Below are 19,727 nucleotides of genomic sequence, written 5' to 3' on the forward strand. Positions count from 1 at the left end.
ATTTACCCACCTGATGTGTTTTTAGGGGAACCAATAAATCTCCTTTCCATTCCCTCTTCTCTGTACAAGGTATTGTGCATCAGACAACAGTAAGGAACCTGCGTCATCCACAATGTTCTTAGCTCTGACCTTTAGGAGAGAATAATCTGTTAATGCTTAAGACCTAGATCCAACATTCTCTGAGAATAAAGGGCTCCCTAGAATACAGAGTCCTCTCCTGCTCAGTTTTTTCTGGTTTTTCTTAGGTCTAGAAGAAACGTCTTTTTTTCTCCCACTGCCTCTTAACTGGAGACGTTACAAGGTCAAATGAATTGTTGACAAATCAAAGATAAGGCCCACAACAAGAAAGAAACTCAAATGAAACAAATACTGCCAAGGAAGACATTCATTCAGTTTCTATGAAAGGTTGACAAATATCAGTATTTCTCTCAGATACCAAGTCATCTATTCCTTCTCTATTTCTTTCTTTTTTAGTGCTCCCCTTTTCTCCTTTTCACCATTTCAAATAACTATTTTAGGGGGAAACGTATTCTGTTTAAACTAATATCAGTTTCCATTTAATGGTGTAGATGAAGTATTTCACCAAAGGAAGACTGTTTTTTTTACTCTTGCTCAGATGCTACTTTCAACTGGTTGTAGAGAGTGATATCTGAACTACAGAAAAAGTTGGGCCCATGTGTAGGTATAATCGTAATGACTTTAAAGGTGACTTTTAAAGATGAAAAACACCTAAGATATTTTAGAATAGCACCTGATAAACCTTACCAAATTTATTTTCAGTAACAAAAGTGCAAATACAACAAACATTTATCAAGCACCTTCCATGTGTAGAGCACTATGCTAAGCTCTGGGGTGATATAAAGTTTAGATAAGACATATTTCCTGACCTCCAGGATCTTACAGTCTAAGAGCAGGTGAGACACCAACATGGACATTTATAATCAGAATTATACTACTAGAGGTTTAACAACTGGCATTCCAGGAAAAAAATATGCTTCATAAACTTTTAAGTGTATATTATTAAGATATTTTTTCTAATACCATGTTCGGTGATCAGTCATAAAAAAATAAATCAAACCCTGACTTGTGGCCTTTGCCAATTTCTGAGGTGTATATACTCAAACTGAAAATTTGACAATCAGCTCTCGAGAGCCTGTATGAACTGGCTTCAATACAATATTGCATGAAAGTGCACTAGAGAATTACAATACAATGTACCCATATTATGTCTAATAACAGAATTCATTATGCATGACTTCCTAGAAAAGATGGCATTTGAATTGGCCTTTAAAGGCTGTTTAGGAGCTTTATAGGTGAAAATGAGGTAGGAGGACACATCAGGCAACCTACAAGCATTTGTTAAATCCTGCAGTGTTATAGGTGATACAAAGATGAACATGAAGCAATCTCTGTCCTTTAAGCAGAGGCACATACATACATACATAAACATATATAGATTATATATAAAATAAGGTCAAAGTAATTTTAAGTGGGAAGATCCTAGGATTTGGGAGAATCAAGGGAAGCTTCATGTAGAAGGTAGCAGTTGAACTGAAGGGAACAATGGTTTCTAAAAGGCTGAAGTGAGGATGGAGTGCAACACAGGCATGAAAATGCAAGACAAGGGGAAAAAAGGAGGGAGCAGGAAATGAGATGTCATATGCAGGGAACAGCAAAAGCCAGATCGGGTGGAATATAGAAGAAAAGTAATGTACGGATACATAAGGAGCAACTGAGCAAAGATGTGAGTATGTGAGAGCATGTTTTGAGAAAGAATGGTCCAATTCATCTGAATATAGAGTGCACGGTAGGGCTATAAGGATTAGGCTCTAAGAGTAGATGATACTAATGCCAGACAAAATTTATCCTTTATTAGTTGGGTCATAGGTAGCTACTGGAGATTATAGAACAGAGGTGTGATATGATCAGACCCTTAGTGTCTTAGGAAGACTAAGCCTTAAGAAGATTATTCTGTCTGCTGTATATAGAAAGAATGGAATGGAGCAGAGAACAAGGCAGTGGTTCTCCAAGTGTGGTCCATGGACCCCTTATGGTCCCTGAGCTTTCAAAGGATCCTCAAGGTCAAAACCATTTTTGTAATAATACCTAGATGTAATTTCTTTATTAAAATACTCCTCCATTTTCCAACTACATATCATCTGAAGTCCAATTTTCTTCATATATTGCAATCAAAATAACATATCTCAATGACTTGAATGTTGAAGCAGATAAAAGAATCCAACTATCTTCTATTAAGCCAGATATTAAAGAGATTTGCAAAAATATTTAAATCAGTGACACTCTTCTCATTTAATCTTTTGTTCTGGAAAATGTTTCAATAAAATATGTCATTTATGTTAACATGACATGGACTTATTGTTATTTTAAATGACTAATAACTTTTTAAATGTATGTTTTAATTTCTAACATGGTAAATATCAATCGATATAACCAACATAAGCAAAAGCATTTTGGGGTGTTGAATAATTTTTAAGAGTATAAGGGGTCCTGAGATCAAAAAGGTTGAGAACTGATGGTCTAGGGAGATGGCAATGAGAACCTAAACCAGGATAGTGACAGAGAGAATAAAGATAGATATAAAAGATGCTGTAAAAATAGAAATGACTAGAACTGGAAACTCATTGCACTCAGTGATAACCCTTGGCAATAATTCTATCAAGCAAAACTGCCTCAAGACTTTAAAATTGGAAATATTATGCGCTGTTGTGTAATATGCTATTTTCAGCATAATATGCAATATTTGAGGAGATTATTTGTACTGACCCTACTTTCTCATTACAAGTCCCCAGTGCTCCTCTTTTTCTGAAGATTGTTAATCCGACCCTTGATTCACTAACTCTGGAATGGAATCCACCAAGTCATCCAAATGGTATTTTGACGGCATATACCCTGAAGTTTCAGCCAAGTAAGTTACTGGGGGGAAGGAAAGTCTGTCTTTTCACTTCTGAGCTGATTGATATTTATTTTAACATTTAATATTAATATTTATTTTTTAAAGTTTGTGTGATATAATTGTCAGAGTATAGTCTGAATATTTTCATTCGAAGTTAAAGATTGTGTGCACTATAAAACAACTGGTTTAGACAATGCAATTTCCATCATTGGTCAAAACAATAAAAGTGAGCATGTCGTTAGCTAAGTCAAGTAGAGTCTGTAACTATGATATCGACAAGAATAATAACTTTGCACCAAATTCATATGTTGTCTCTAAGTTAGCAATTATGAGTTAAAATTACATACAACTGTAATTTAAAGACAGTCAAGAAATTATATTGTGGCCCTAACTGTAGGATCTTCCAAAATTTTTCATGTTGGATTTGTCAACCCACCCCGAACACACACACACACACACACACACACACACACACACACACACACACACACACATACTTTTTTTCTACTTGTCACATGCCTCACTGCAAAAGTCCTAAAGGATTAGTATAATATTAGTCCCATGAAGCAAAGGAATGAACTAAGGACTCTAGAAAGAATCGAACAGAAACAGCCTGGGTTTGAGCCTGCGGTTGGCCATCTGTAGTAATGCCAATTGTGTTACTATTGTGAAATGAAACCAGCTCATTGTGAATGTTTTTGTTTTCTCATGACAGTTAACAGCACACATGAATTGGGCCCTCTGGTAGATTTAAAAATTGCAGCCAACATGACAAGCCTGGTTTTAAGAAATTTAAGTTACAACACACGCTACAAGTTTTATTTCTATGCACAGACCTCAGCAGGATCCGGAAGTCAAATAACTGAGGAAGCAGTGACTACTGTGGATGAAGGTAAGATGGGTATGTATAAAGAAAAGCCTTCATATCTGTTCCAATAAGTCAGCGTGTTTGCCTTTTAATAACACTAAATATTTTCTCTCTTTTTTAAGGAACATCCTTGTATGTGTTACGTAAAGACTTTTAGTGACTCTTCATTATTTTATATATTTTAAAGCCAAATTAGTGCAAGTTTAGCATGAAAATTTGAAAGCTTAAATTACAGTATTGGGGGAAAAACAAAAGGTTTCTCCAGGTGGTTGAATTTTCCTTCTTTCTTTTTTACCTTTCCCCCTTCCTTCCTTTCCTTAATTTTTCCCTTCATTTCTTCCTTGTTCCTTCCTATCTCTATCCTCTCTCTCTCGGTCTTTCTGCCTCCATCTCTCTCTCTCTCTCTCCTTGCCTCCCTGTCTCTCTCTCTTCCCCTTCCTTCCTTCCTCCCTGTGTCTGTCTGTCTGTCTCTATGTCTGTCTCTTTCTCTCTCTCTCCTCTCTGTCCTTGTCTCTCTCTGTGTGTCTGTCTTTTCACCTCCCTATCCTCTGTAACAAGATGATATATAGTGGGAGACTTCATGACTTATGGGCCTCACTATGTATGTGACAAGTCCCAGCTTCTCTGGGCTTGTTTCCTCATCTGTAAAATTAAAAAATGAACCAGATGATCTCTAAAGTTTCCTTTCCTTTTTAATCCAATCACTCTAAAGACTAATTAAATAGCCGATAATTTTTCTTTGGGATGGGCAAGGGCCTTACATTCACTATTCTGACAGGATAAAGAAGCAAAATATCTCTTTAAAGGATCCAGAGCAAAAAGCAAGACTTTAATGGATCCAGAAGTGTCTACTATACTTATTTTAGGCTTTATAACCATTTGGAATTTTTCTATTTGAATAATTAATACATGGGAGAATTTTATGAAAATGATGATGATGCCATCAAATGCATTGTATGTTTGTGGATCTCTAACTTTTAAAACTTTTTAGAAATTACCCATTCAATCTTGAGAACTTTTCTTAAATGTGATAGTATCTTCTCTAAAAAGTTGTTTGAAATATCCTCAGTCTGCATTGGTCTTAATCTTTGGAACAAAACACAAATAATATTGCTTTAATGATGTGTGATTAGCAACTTTGTTCTTGCTTCTTGGTGCATTTAAAAGAACAGAATATTTTAGGTATTTCATTTCATTATACTTACGTATAGTGCATTGGCATTTTAAGAAACATTTTTTCTAATCTTTCAGCGTGCATTTCCATCTTGTAACTAACTACATAGTGTCCTACTTTTGTTTTTTTTCATTAAAGCTGGTGTTCGCCCACCTGCTGTGGGTGCAGACAAAGGTAAAATAAATCACCTGCATGACTTTGTAAATGTAAACGTAAAAACTTGCCCTGTTATGCATGGGAAATTTCAGCATGGATATGGAGAGGCTTCTCATAGGGCATGCTTTGAATCCTTAATAGAGGAAAATGAAATATAACGTATATCTAGAAAATGTCTAAGAAAGGAGGAACTCAGTACAGTGTATATCATTTGATTTAAGTTTTGTTCTCATGTGTGTAAAATCCATGAATTCACCAAGAAAATTCCTTTCTTAAGAAAGGTTAGTTTAAAAACTCATCTTTGTCTACTCTGATATGATTATGGTCAAATTGGATAAGCCTAGTATTTATGCCTAATCCTTTTCCCCCTGTCTTCCCTGCATAGGTAGATTCCTGTCATACTCTTTTTAAAAACCCTTTAAGGATCCTGATCTTAGGATATTTTTTTTTTTGTATATAATGTCAATGAATAGAGATTTCATTGATGATAACCCTGAGTGACAAGAATGATAAATCATTTAAGAACCGATACCTTTTCTATATGGAATCCTCATACTTATCACTTATATATTATTTATCCTTGAAGGGTTACTGGTATTAGAGCTTCCTTGCATTGTAAAATACAGAACAGATTAGATTTTGAAGACTGAATGAGATCATAAGATCTACTTTTAAAAATAATCATTGCAGTGTATTTATGTTTCTTTATTCTGGATGAAAATTTAAAGTATATGTAGTATTTTAAATTAAATTACATTTGCTCATTTAGACTGCAGTTTTGTCAGATAGTGCAAGCAAACTTCAATTAAATACTTTGAGTGCATTAATGTTCAACAACAAAAAAAAGGGCCCAATAAGAATATTTTCTTGGCCCTTATTCCTGTTCCATTACCTTTCCATGAGAATATTACATGGGTATCTTTGGCCTAGTAGAAGAATACCTTGTAGTAACACTTGTTGTAAGATGCATTTAAGTTAATGCTATTTTGGTGAGGATTTTTCATCATAGCCTTGGATATACATTCTACTGAGCAGGGGATGGGAGGGAGTTAGACCTTAATCCCATTTAATGCTTCCAAACTTTAAAAAAATGACATTTAAATAGGAAAAAAAACCAAACTTTCGATGAAACAGAATTATATTAATTAAGATGATCTGTACGTTAAATGTCACAAAGTAAAAATATTTAAATTAATAATATTATATTGATATGTAAATTATTTTCCCAGCAGCCTTAAGACATTTTTATACTTTGTCCATCACTTGACCTTATTGATTTACAGGCATTATCCAAAGAAAACATCTTGTGTGACAGTTGGTGGAAGCAGGTTAAGTTAAGGACTGGAATAGTCAAATATTGTTAGGAATTAGGAACTAGAGGCTGACATATCTAAAACTAAGCAACAAATTAGGAATTTGCATTCCTTTTCTTAATTGTAATTTATTTAACTTATAATACTATACAAACTGACCAAAGTGCTGGTCCTTCTCAAATATAAGCCAATTGCCAAGATATCTTACACATGACAATTCATGATCATGACATGATAATACAGCACATACAAGATCCTGGCATAGGACTTAGAGAACAATGCTCCTTAAAGTGAATATATAACCTGATTCACTGATTCCTTCAGTTTAGGATTCTTTTTGATGAATTTATAACTGTAAAAATATCAGCCTGCTGTTTGATGCACAAATGTACACCAAAGTACAAAAAAGTTTTACTTTTTTATTGGTATTCCAAAAGTTATTTTTCCCTTCTAAATCTTACAAATAGTTCATTAAGAAGTCTTCCTACTTCCTTTTACTAATGCTGTACTGTTGGACATATTGAATAGCTATGAAGGAAAATAAGCAAGAATTATAAACACTAGATAGACAGACAGATAGATATGAAATTATGTAATTGAAGTAAGGTATATTTACAATGAACTTTCACTAACCCCCCAGGAGTTATTTCTAGGTATTAGGTAATTTAGCATTTGCCAAACATTTATAATATGAATGAAGGAATTTATTTACTTGTATAAGCAAATTCTCAGAAAATATTTTAGGATATATTTTGAAACAAGATATGAAGTGAAAAACTACATTATGCTCTATAAATGTATCCCTAAGTATCTTAAAGAAATGAGTATATTTGACACAAATATTATTACTTTTAAAGGTATTATGGTTTAGTCATTTCTGATTTTACCACAGTGTACTTGTATACCATGAGCTGAGTCACAGATTATGGGAAATGGATTTGGTCATCAAGAAGACCCTTTCCATTTCTCCTAAGTCTTGCACCTGTAATGACTGGGGGGGGGGGGGGGTCCTAAAAAAGACAATCATTTCATGTAACATGTTGACCTCAATCTCACTTAGGGACTTCACTGTGTATATAAATTACTTCTTCTGTGACTTCATTACCTCTCTATAAGGAATTCATCACATTGACCTTTCCCTTTTTTGCAAGTTTTATTTTGAAAAGTGTTCCACATCCTGTACTTCCTTTGATGTCTTGACTCTAGTTTAAATTCGTTAACTAATTCTTGCCAAAATGTGATGATGCATCCTGTATAAGTGAAAATGCTTTGAAAAGCCCTATTTCTGGAGAAAAAGAACAGGCTGGATATTATGGTTACAGTGTCTAGGCATCTCCTAACCCAGGCATGACCCAGTGCAGTCAATTCAGTAAATTTAGAAAACAATTCCAAACTGAGTTTTTGCTCATAGTTGCTCATCTTTTAATAGAACTTGAAATCCAGACTCTTCTAAATAAAAGGATCTTTCCCAATGTGATACAATTTGAGAAGTAAAAGGGATAAAGATGATATATTAATAATTGTAATCTTTTGCTCTGAATAATCATATCCATATATGTTAGTAAGATGTATGCATAGAAAATTAATTGGAAAAATTGATTGGAAAAAGTATATGTGTCACAACTTCTCATCTTAATGAACAAAATATGGTTATGCTTCAGTGAAAATGACTATTTCAATCTTAGACATTCCATTAATTTAAGAGAACTATGTTTTTAAAAAATGGCTACAGTTAATCTAAAGCAGAGATTCTTAACTTTTTTGTAGAAAAATAATTTATTTCATAATAAACACTTATAGCTAGTCATGGCAGCCTAGTAAATTCTTTGTATCCCATCTCAGAATAATGTATAAATTAAAATGCATAGATTACAAAGGAAACCAATTATATAGAATATATAGGAAAACAGTTATCAAAACATTTTTTTAAAAAGTTTGTGGACCCCAAGTTAAGAACCTCTGACTAAAGAAAATAAGTTGCTGTGGTTTGGAATAGCTGGTAAGTAAAAATTATAGAGATAGAGATAGTAATTTTTAATTTAATGATGATGCAAAAGTAAAAACTGATTAGCAGTAAATTCTAAGTAACACCATTTAGCTACTTACTAAATTAAATTAACAAAAACTGATGGTGGAGTTTATAGAAATAAGCAGAAGATGTAGCACCTGGAAATTAACTTAGACCCCAATATTAAAATTAAATTTCATTTTATTTCATTAATAATTTATTAAGCTTCTACTCTATATATTCAGTGCTACATTAGTCAGTAGGGATTTAGAGACAAAAACAGGACAGCCCTTGCCCTCAAGGAGCCCATTCTACTGATAGGAAACAACATTAATGCAGATAAGTAAGGTATATAGATATAGCTCTCTATATACATATATGTTATATATGGGAAAAGGAAATACAAATGCTAAATTTAAATAGCATTCTTTAGTCCAGTGACACTGGTCTTCTTGTTATTCATTAAACGATCTCTTGGCTCTGTGAATTTTCACTGTCTGTCCCTCGTGCCTGGAATGTATTCCATCCTCATCTCTGCCTCCTGGCTTCCTCGACTTCCTAGAGGTCCTAGATAAAATTCTACTTTCTACAGGAAAACTTTTCCAACCTCTCTTGATTCTAATGCTTCCCTTCTGTGGATTACTTCCTATTTATCCTGTGTGTAATTTGTTTGAATATAGTTACTTGCTTATTTTCTCTGCCTCTTAGGCTTCTAGCTCCTTGAGAACGGGAATTATCTTTCTTGATATCCCCAGTTCTTAGCACTGTGCCTAGCACATAATAGGTAATTAATAAATGCTTATTGACTGACTGACACTATATACTATACTAAATGTAAACAATTCTCTGATTTTTTTTGTATAACAGCAATAATTAAACATTTTGCATATAACTGATAATTAAACTTCATTTTATAGTGGTTTGAATGACACAAGAGCCTTCTGTTATTCTTTTATTCAAATTTTTCCATTCAAGGATGAGTGCTATTTCTGCCTGTATAGTGAGTGATCCATGCTTCCTGAACCATAAATCAAAAGTCCTTTCTTTAACTTCTTCTTATGTCTTGATTTGCTGAATAGATATTTCTTTCATTCATTTTCACTTATTCACTTAGCCAGTCAATCTGAGGGTATGACTTTGACCTTCTGATTTTAAAAAGGAAGAAGAGACACTATTAAAATATTTATCTGCAAAAGGTCTAGCTCCCTTTTGTCATTGTCTAATTTACATTGATATAAAATGTAAATATAGATGTGTTTGTATTTTATAGTTTTCAGCTATGGTTTCCAAAATGTATTAATGAAACCTGAGTTTTCACATATGAAATTATAAAAGGCTGATTTCATTTTTGATGTAAATCAATTAATCCAGGACAATGAAATTTCTTTCGCTAACCATTGGTACTTTTTACCTTCATCCCCAAAGCATTTGAGCAAAGTAATGAACTAGAACTTCACTTCTAATTATGAATCTGTTGATCCATTTGGTAAGGGTTTTACATAGATGTGTGAAAATTGTGCATATTTAGCTAATTTAATTCACTTTTCATGTTGCTTTAGAATGTACAAGAACTTGGATTTTTTTTAAAAATGGATAGCAAATTTAAGAAAACATCCATGAATTTCAATAAAATAACATTAGCATAAAAAAATTAATTTTATTATAAAAAGAATAAAATAACAGTACCATTACTGGATTCATTTTTTTCCTAGTTCTTAGCAGTTCACTAAGTCTGCTCTTTTTTTTTTTTTTTTTTGGCACTTAGTGTGATGGCTATCATAGCTATTGAATTTTCATATTCCTCTCTACTAGTAATATCTTTTGGGTTTGCAACCGGGACAGTTTAGAAAGAAAGAAGTGAATTAGCTTCAGAGAAGGAGCTTTTACCTTGTCAGCAATATGCATCATCTTTGGATAAATTAAATATTCAAGAAGATTAGGCTTGAAATCATCTTTGGAACATTTATCCTTGTTGGCAGCGAGGGTCAAGCAGTCTGCATTTTCTACTTCAAGAGAAGCTTTTAGCTTTTATCTGGCTCTTCTGCAATGATGCAGTATACTTCTGAATTCAATTCCAAGGTTTGAATTAATACATTGGTACTATATAATTTGCTCTTATGAGAGAAACTTTCTCAGTATAAAAGGATTATGACTGGTTAACCTAAAAAGATAATGGCAGTGCCTCTTTTTTTTTTTTTTTAAATAAACCTTGAGTCAAAATCTGAATTGTTTTGGTCCAAGCTACCAAGGTTGAGACAATTGTCGTCTTAAAGTTAACTTTCAGGTTTTGTTGTAGTTAATTTAGTGAGGCCGTTATGTTTTCTGTGACTTCATGTTTTATGAATGAACATAAAAATTCTTGTGAAAAAACTGCATGAATTTTAAAGTGTGCATATGTGATCAGAAAACCTTGACAGGTAAGGTTGTTTTGTTGTCAGTAGTGTGCCTTGTGAACAATTTTTTACTCTTTCTTCTTTCTTATTTCCTCTGCTAAAGGATATTCAGAAATCCATTTTGCAACTTCTCCTGCTATGCATACTAGCCGTCCAACATTCTATAAGGGTACCGTGAGCTTCTTTCTCATTACAAATATGGTAGGGATAGCTACAAAAGCACATTTTCTATGAGGCTTGCATTAAGGGATTGAAACAGACTCAAGGAAAAGTTGCATTAAACTAAATCAGTTTATATTATAATTTAATAGATGAATATTGTGATGCTTCCTAAGACTGACAATCCACAGAGGACAATTTGCATTATTTAAGATTTTTATGGTAGAATTCATGGACTGAGCTCTGTGTTTTGCTATGATAGTGCAGGAGATTTAATTGCTAATTTATTTATTAATGTTGTAATTTTCCAATCAATATGGTCTTCTATGATTTTATTTTTCAAAAGACTAGGACCTTACATTTTAACACCATATTCCAAATTTAACTATATTTTAGAAGTTTCAAAAAATGGAACCTTGTTTTATCCTTGTGTATTTGGAGCATCAATTTAATATTTTGTTTGTGTTTTCTGTCATGTATTTAGTTCGACCAGTTAATCCAAGGATCCGAAATGTTACTGCAGCTGCCGCTGAAACCTATGCCAACATCAGTTGGGAATATGAGGGACCAGATCATGTCCACTTTTATGTTGAATATGGTGTAGCAGGGAGTAAGGAACCATTTCCTTCACTGATTCTGACTTCTAAAATAAATTTAAAGATATTTTAGGCATTAAATATCAAACATCATTACAATGGCATTTTAAAGGCCATTTTGGTTTGAAGCATCTAGAAATATTTAATTTAGGGAATGATCTAGTTATAATGTAAGTGTGTTTGAGCTATCAGATTACATAGTTGATTTCTAAATAGAAAATCCTTTATATTTCTTAATGCTATGAAAAGTAAGTGATACAATTGATTTCTATATTGGTAGACTCTTTACTAGTTAGGTGATGCAGTGGATAGAATGCTGGATTTGGAGTCAAGACAATTTGAGTTTGCTTCAATCTGTCTCAATTTCCTCATCCATATAGGAATTATAATGGTACCTACCTCTCAGGGTTGTGAAGATAAAATGAGATAATATTTCTAAAGCACTTTGAAAACTTTCAAGTGCTAGCTATTACTATTATCTTTTTAATATTTGGCACCAAAAGTTGGATCTAAACCCCATGCTACATTCAGTTCAATTCAGTATATTTTTATTAGATGCCTACTGTTGTACAAGGCATTGTGCCACTTGGTAGGGATATAAAATGAAAAACAACACAGTCTTTGCCCTCAAGGAGCTCCCATTCTGGTAGGAAAATGAGACTCGTATGCAAATAATACAAATCACATTTAAGATATTATAAATTCATAGAAGAGGTTAGAGTAGATTTTAAGAAGGAATTATTTCTAGCTGTAGAAGACAAAGGACTATAGTAAAGGAGGTGCCATTGAATATACCTTACATATTACCAAATATCTTGTTAACAAATATAATCATGTACTAAATATTAAATAAGAAAAGGGGTTGTTTCAATTGGGCAGAATAGTAGAATCTGAATGACTGATTTGAATTCAGTTATTCTTTCCTATTTCAATTGCCAGTATGTAGTAAATAGAATGGGAAACTGGAAGAACTTAAAAATGATTACTTTGGTGAGCCATCCAATATTTCTCAATGACATTGTATTTAAGAAAAAAGCCCCTTTTAATTCTAAGCCATTTATAATATTCTACTAGGAAATTGATATCTATACAACTTTTACTTCATGTTTAGGTTATGGTAATAGATTTTTTAAGTAATAAGATAAATCCCTGAAAAGCAATATAGTTTAATGAAAAGGGATCTGACCTTAGAATAAGGAAGACCTTGGTTCAAGTTTGACCTGATGCATACTGGCTCCATATAACTCTGGGCAAATCACTTAATCTGTGCCCCAAGAATATACTCTAAAGGTGTAAATTACAAGGAAGCTATTGATCTGTATTGATAGAGACAGTTCCTCATCTGGAACTCTTTATCCTAGTTAAGGAGAATTCACAGGAATTTTTTTTAGAGGTGGATGTCATTTTAAGGAAATTCTGTATAGAAAACTTTCTAACTCATAAAACAAATAAACCTGGGATATTTACTTACTTTACAAAAGACTGGCTACAGACTTCTCTGAAATAACTAGTTCTCTAGTATGTTTAAAATATACTTTAATTTATAAAAAGTTCTTTTTTACGCGTCTGTTAAACACACTTAGATTACATAAAACAAAGGATACAGAAGGAATTTTCTTTAATGTTGATGAAGCATAAAATGTATCAGATATAATCTTTAAGTTCAAGCAATTTCTTGAGATTTTCAAACTCACTGAGAAAAACAGCTGATCCATAAAACAAGGCAATCACTTTCAGCATGATAAATGCTGTTCCTGATGTTCCATTTGCTGCATTGGGCTGAAAGCATTGATATTTCTGAAGCAGGTAGATCTAAAAATGGTACAAACCTATATGTCCTGGGTTTTACCATTACCCTGTGAAATATGTTTTTCCTTTCTAAATACATGAAATTGACTCCCAGAAGCTTAAAATATTCAAATTTATTGTTTTTGAAACATTTCCATAGGTAAAGAAGAATGGAGAAAAGAAATTGTAAATGGTTCTCAGAGCTTCTTTGGGTTAAAGGGTCTACTGCCAGGAACAGCATACAAAGTTCGAGTTGGTGCTGAGGGGGACTCGGGTTTTGTGAGTTCTGAGGATGTGTTTCATACAGGTCCAGGTGAGGTACCCATCATGTAAGATGGGCTCATATTCAGAAATCAGAAAAAGAAAGTTGTTACTGTTGTTTGCCTTTCATTCTCAAAGAGGACCATGACATCAGGAAGGTGATGTCATGACTTACAAGTGAATTGGATTTAAGTGAGACCTTGCTGTGACTCAAAGAGTGAAGCGATGTTAGCAGAGCCTTTTCTTTTTGGTTTGAAAGTACTTTTCCCTTAAACCTTGATTTCCTCAATATTTTAGTCATTTGTGTTACAAATAACCAGATCATACAAGTAGAGTTAATATCATCATGCTGTTGAGAGAAAAAGCACTGGTCTTGTAGGGGATTAGTTCCAGCTATACTATTAATTAGCTGTGTAACTCTGAACAAATCATCTTAACCTCTCTGGGGTTTAGTTTGCACTCCTCTTAACTGAGTAACAGACAAAATAATCTCTACCACAGCATTCCATGATATTACATACAAAATGTCTGCATTTGCTGATGAAAATGTAAACACATTTCCTGCTCCTTTAAGACAAAAACAGTTGTTACACCTACTAGCATGGTGATGCTTAGCATTGTGTTTCATCACAATTTGTTGGTCCCCCCAAAAAGTCACATTCTAAGCACATGACTCATGCAGCTTGTTTGTTTTTTTTAAATCCCAAATCCTTTTGATTCATATATTATGATTTTGAAAAAAATTATATTTTCTAACTTTAGAAAATATAACTCAGTGTGATATAAAAATAGCCAACAGTAATTTGTGGTAACTTATTAGTAGTTTTGCTTTCATAAAATCATAATATTTTGTCATATTTCATACATTTTTCACATCAAAATATGACTCCATTCTCTTAGAAATCACTGAATAAATCTTAGAATGGGAGTGTTCATGCAATATTCATGGTCATCATTCGTAATTTTTTTTTGTCTTTGCATCCACAGCACCTCGCTTAGGGCCATGAATAGAAGAGTGGTTTAGCGGATGCTTTTTGGATTGCACTGGTTGGTCTCTGTCATAAGGATTCAGTTTAATCTCTTTAAATTTGTGAGTCTGTGCATTGTCACCTGTAAACAAGCTACTTGAGACTTCTTAGCCCAAGCATGTTGTCAAGGGGACAACACAATAAAATATATATTTATTAAGGTTCTTCTTTGTGAAGGGTACTCTGCTTGGTTGTGTGGGAGATGCAAATTTTAGATAAGGCATGATCCCTGCCCTCAAGGTATTAGTATTAGAGTAGAATAAGAAATCTTCATAGATAGCTGTATTATACAATAATTCATGGTAAATACAATAGGGAGTCACAAACCAAAAGTGCTCTAGGATGTCTGAGGCAGAAAAATCACTAGTGACATAAAAAATCAGGAGAAATTTCGTGGAGGAAATGGCATTTGAATTGTGGACTCACTTCCTGTAGATCCTAATCCTTAGTTTACTAACTAAATTATCCATCCTTTAGGATTTTAAATTGGTCACCCGAGTCTGTTGTAGAAAGTTGAAAATTCAGTACTATAACCAGAATCAGTCTAGCCTATAATAGACACATGTGAAATTTATGGATTTGTAACTTCTAGGCAGGCATTGTACAGTTTGTACAATGGAATTTGCCATCTCCAGCTTCCACAGTAAGACTGTATCACAATAGTTGATCCCATGGTGTGGATAACTGAGGAATATTTTTAAGCACATTATCAAGGTGATATTGGATTTTCTATTTTAAAAAGTAACATTTTAAAAAGAGAACACTTGTTAATTAGAATTATATATTATATATGTACATGTAAAATGAAAGAGAAATATTATTTGGAGTATGATTTTTAAAAATATAAACTTAACTATATATTGGCAACTTCTCTGCCTAGAATTAATTTTTATCCATTCCTTTGTATGTTAATCTTACTCTGGTGTTTCAGTTATAGCTAGGTATTGCATTGGACCCAGATTCAGGAACATCTAAGTTTGAATCCAGCCTCAGACACTTATTAGCTGAGCAAGTCACTTAACCCTTTTGCCTCAGTTTCCTCATCTACAAAATCAGGATATTAATAGCACCTACTTCCCAGGGCTATTGTGAGGATCAAATGGGATAATAACTGTAAAGCATTTAGTACGGTATCTGGCGCATAGTAATCATTATAGAAATGTTAGCTATTACTACTACTACTACTACTACTTCTACTACTACTGCTGCTGCTGCTGCTGCTGCTGCTGCTGCTGCTTCTGCTACTATTACTACTATTACTACTATCTTTAGGGATGCAAAAAACCAAACATGTGAAAAAACCCTTTCTTTATGGCAAAGTTACTGCCCAAGTAATGTCTGCACTCTTTGTTACCCATACCAAAAGTAGAGGCTCTCATGATGCAGGGAGGGATGGAGGACTAGAGAGTTTACTTTGTTGCATAGAGTTTAATCTCACATGCTAGATGAGTTTCTTTTCCATAAAAATATTATAGCGTGTGAGCTCATTACTACAAAGAAAAATTTTTAAGAACTGACTCTTAAATGAATTCTTCATAACCCTTCCCACATACTCAGTTCTGCCCCAAACCAGCAGTGTGGCAAAACATCTAAACGATGGTCCAGGCCCCTGACCTTCATGCAGGCCAGGTACAGCCAGAGAACTCAATAAAGGAGCAAGCATATCTCCTTAAAGTCATGTTAAGAGCTCCTTTATACTCTTTGGTGAAAACAAAGAGTCAGGATAAGGGAGGATGAGGGAATTCAAAACTATGGGAGAAAATAGCAGCAGGTGACAGACTAGGAGCACAAAAGGCATGGGTTCTACGTCTGAATTGGCAACTAATGGCCCTTGTGACCTTGCTGAAACTATTTGGCTCCTCAGCTCCCTTATATATAAAATGAAGAAATTGGACTGGATGACTTAAGATTACTTCCAGCTTTGAACTTTTCAGTTTTTCTCCTTCCACCACTGTTCCCAGCTATCTCCTCACTAGTGCCATTCTATAGAGCTCCGTAAAACTGAGGTGAAACTGATTTCCAGGGTTACGTGGTAGCCTGAATTCTGGTAAAATAGCCTAATTATCCATGTATCCATGTAGCAGGGAACATTAATATATAGTAGGTTTAGAAAGAAAAATGCAAAAAGAGAATCCCATTTCTAGATCCTGTAAAATTTTCCACCATCTAATTCTGTTTTTACCCTTGCGTCATAAATTGTATGCTTTCACTCCCAGGTGTTGGGAGTCAAATTTTTACCTGGAAACCCCTGGAGGTAAGATGATATATAACCCCCACCTCAAATAAATTAGCTAAAGTGAAGATAGATTTTTGACATCTTCCCTACAGCAAGTAGGAATTCCCCTAGTGATGGAGAAAAAAATCTCTAAAACTAGAGGGAGTAAAATATTTTTGCTTAAAGCAAATAGAAATTTAGAATATATCTCTTAAAGTTGGGTTTCAGAGCTTTGTGTGCTTGACATAGAGTGAGACAAATACAAAAAACTGTACGGGCCCTCACTTTATTTTTGGCCCATTGTACTTTTTGATTCATTCGTCTTCCCGTTGTAATTGTCTGTTCGGCTTGCTCTTCATTGATCTGTCCATAAATATGAGTACATGGTATGGTGATATCATATTGAAACTTCTATCTTTAGATGAATGAACAAAAATGCAAAGCCTCAAGGAGCACCATTGTAGTGTGTCCCAAGAGATGCCTTTTGCATTCAATGAGCAATACTGTGTAGAAAATTTACATTGGCCTCTCAGACTCTGTTGATATCACATACCACATGCGATCTCCAGACTTATCAAAAACCAGTGTGCCTTCCCTCCTCTTGATATAGAAGTAGGTAGACTACAGATATGAAATGAATGATGCTTATACCGCCAAACATGGTTCTTTACTCAGTTTTCCTCAACTGTTGTTATTACAAAATAAGAATTTGACTGGGGGGGCCTCACAGTGATGTGAAAAAGAAAAAGTATCATCAGTAATTCTAAAGTATGCCACTCCAGTTCCTAATACAGTAACAAACCCTATGGGAGAGAATTAATTCTATCCCAATCCAACAGGTTTGTATTAAATTCCTTCTGTTTTGTGTGTTAAGAGACTTGCTAGGTGCTGGCAATACAAATACCAAAAAAAAACTTTTTACATATGCATTTATGCTCCTTGAGGACAGGGATTTATATTTATTTATAATCATGTCATATAATATTTATATTTAACATATATGTTACACATTTTATTTTATCATTTGATATCTCTATATATGTGTACATGTGTGTATCTCTCCATATATATGTATATATGCATGTATATGTGGATACACACATGTGTGTGTCTATATTATATACATACAATTATACAATATTTATACATTAATTATTAATACAGTAATTAATACAACAATTATACATTGTATGTGTATTCCTATGTATATATACATATGTGTTTATGTGTGTGTGTGTATGTATGTATACTCCTGTCCTCTAGAATCTTAAATTCAGCTGGAAGGAATGGAGGTCCTTGCATGAAAAACCTCCTACCTCAGTAACAGGGCTAGTATGTAGAACAAATCACTTTATCCCACTCAGCTATTACTTCTCTAGTTGAAAGACCTTATCCTTCAAGCACACCATGGCACTGTAGAGTGTGTGATTATATATACATAACGATATAAAGACATATATAGATATATATATATATAATATGCTATCTATACATATATGTGTGCATATATGCGGGGCAGCTAGATGGCACAATGGATAGAGTGCCAGGCCTGAAATCAGGAAGACTCATTTTCCTAAGTTCAAAATCTGGCTGCAGACATTTACTAGGTGTGTGATCCCGTACTAGAGCTACCCTTCTTTTCAGGATAATCAGGTATTTTGCCTTGAAAAGTACCAGAATAATTAATTGAGGTTTGGCCCTAATTTGAAAACTGGAACCAATTATAAAAATAAGGATCTACATGGTTTAAACAGTAAGAAAGTAGAGATAAAGGTTGGAAGATGTTAGGTCTTCAAGGAGAATGGAATCAGGAGAGGGGAAAGTTAAAGGGCTAGGAGACTATGAGATATTTACCATCATGTGGCAAATCTAATGTATTTTTGCTTTTGAGTAATGGGGGTACCACGCCTCAAAAGCACTGCAGTGGTTTTCAGTTGAGCGTTTAAATGAATTGCATTCACATCCTTTACATCAGTGATCACATTTATTTGAGTAGCACCAGATGGTACTTTAAATTATCCTAATTGTCATTGCCTGGACACCTATTTGTGTTATTTGAGCTTCAGTGAGCAGATGGCTAACTGGAGCCCCTACTTGTGATGCAGTCCAAATTCCCCTCTGACCAAAGATAGATCCCGGGTAGTGAGGAGAAAAAGACTACTGGTATTTGATTTGTAATACAATCAAAATAGTTTCATTTCTGACTTTGTTTCCTGAAGGACACATCTTTTGTTCTATTAATCACTCTTCACTTCAGACATTGTATTCCCTATCATTTTGTATAAAGGAGGACAGGAAATGAGATGTTGGACATGTTATAAAACTAGGGTCAAATAAGGTTGGTCAGAACACAATTTCCTGCATCATCCTGCAAACCAAGGATTATGGAAGCTGTTCATTCAACAGAGATTAAATAAAAAGCTTGACACAGCTATTTTTATGAGGCCAAAAGGAGATATTGCCTTCTCTCTGAATAGATTGTGGCAGGAGGAAGAGAAGTGAGTGCATATTCCTTTGAAAAAAAATAAATTCAGATCAGTTAATGTTAATTCAAATTCATTTATTTGTTCTTGGCCATGTCTGACTAGTAATTGATACTACGCTTTTTTCCCATGAGTCCTTTGAACGACACATTAAACCAGCCACATTAGCCTAACTTTTCATGGGAGACTGAACAATGACCAATGAAGTCAAAAGTACTATATTCCTTTAAAGTAGATCACAGGAAGAATTTATTAAAAAAAAAAAAACAAACTTGCCAGAATTCATCCAATCCAAATAAGTTCTATATCCTTCAAAGGAGCCACCTAGGAGGACCACTCCCCAATAAAGTTTTCCTTGTTCAGAACACTTG

At 33.9% G+C, this 19,727-nt stretch overlaps 1 protein-coding gene across 12 annotated transcripts in view; it reads left to right on the top strand.

Annotated features, from left to right (window-relative positions):
- NRCAM (neuronal cell adhesion molecule) overlaps positions 1-19,727 on the top strand; it is a 322,289-nt gene that overhangs the window by 288,337 nt on the left and 14,225 nt on the right. For 8 of the 12 annotated variants that reach the window (XM_072653036.1, XM_072653033.1, XM_072653041.1 and 5 more), the window contains 2 exons: positions 2,804-2,926; positions 3,630-3,815. In XM_072653036.1, the coding sequence (XP_072509137.1) occupies positions 2,804-2,926; positions 3,630-3,815 (309 nt within the window). Of the gene's footprint in view, positions 1-2,803; positions 2,927-3,629; positions 3,816-5,094; positions 5,131-10,929; positions 10,996-11,469; positions 11,596-13,529; positions 13,683-19,727 lie in introns of all 12 variants that reach the window. The other 4 variants (XM_072653040.1, XM_072653045.1, XM_072653043.1 and 1 more) reach the window with 2 other exon arrangements.

Source organism: Notamacropus eugenii, chromosome 3 (genome assembly GCF_028372415.1).
Source record: "Notamacropus eugenii isolate mMacEug1 chromosome 3, mMacEug1.pri_v2, whole genome shotgun sequence".
Classification (NCBI taxonomy): Eukaryota; Metazoa; Chordata; class Mammalia; order Diprotodontia; family Macropodidae; genus Notamacropus; species Notamacropus eugenii.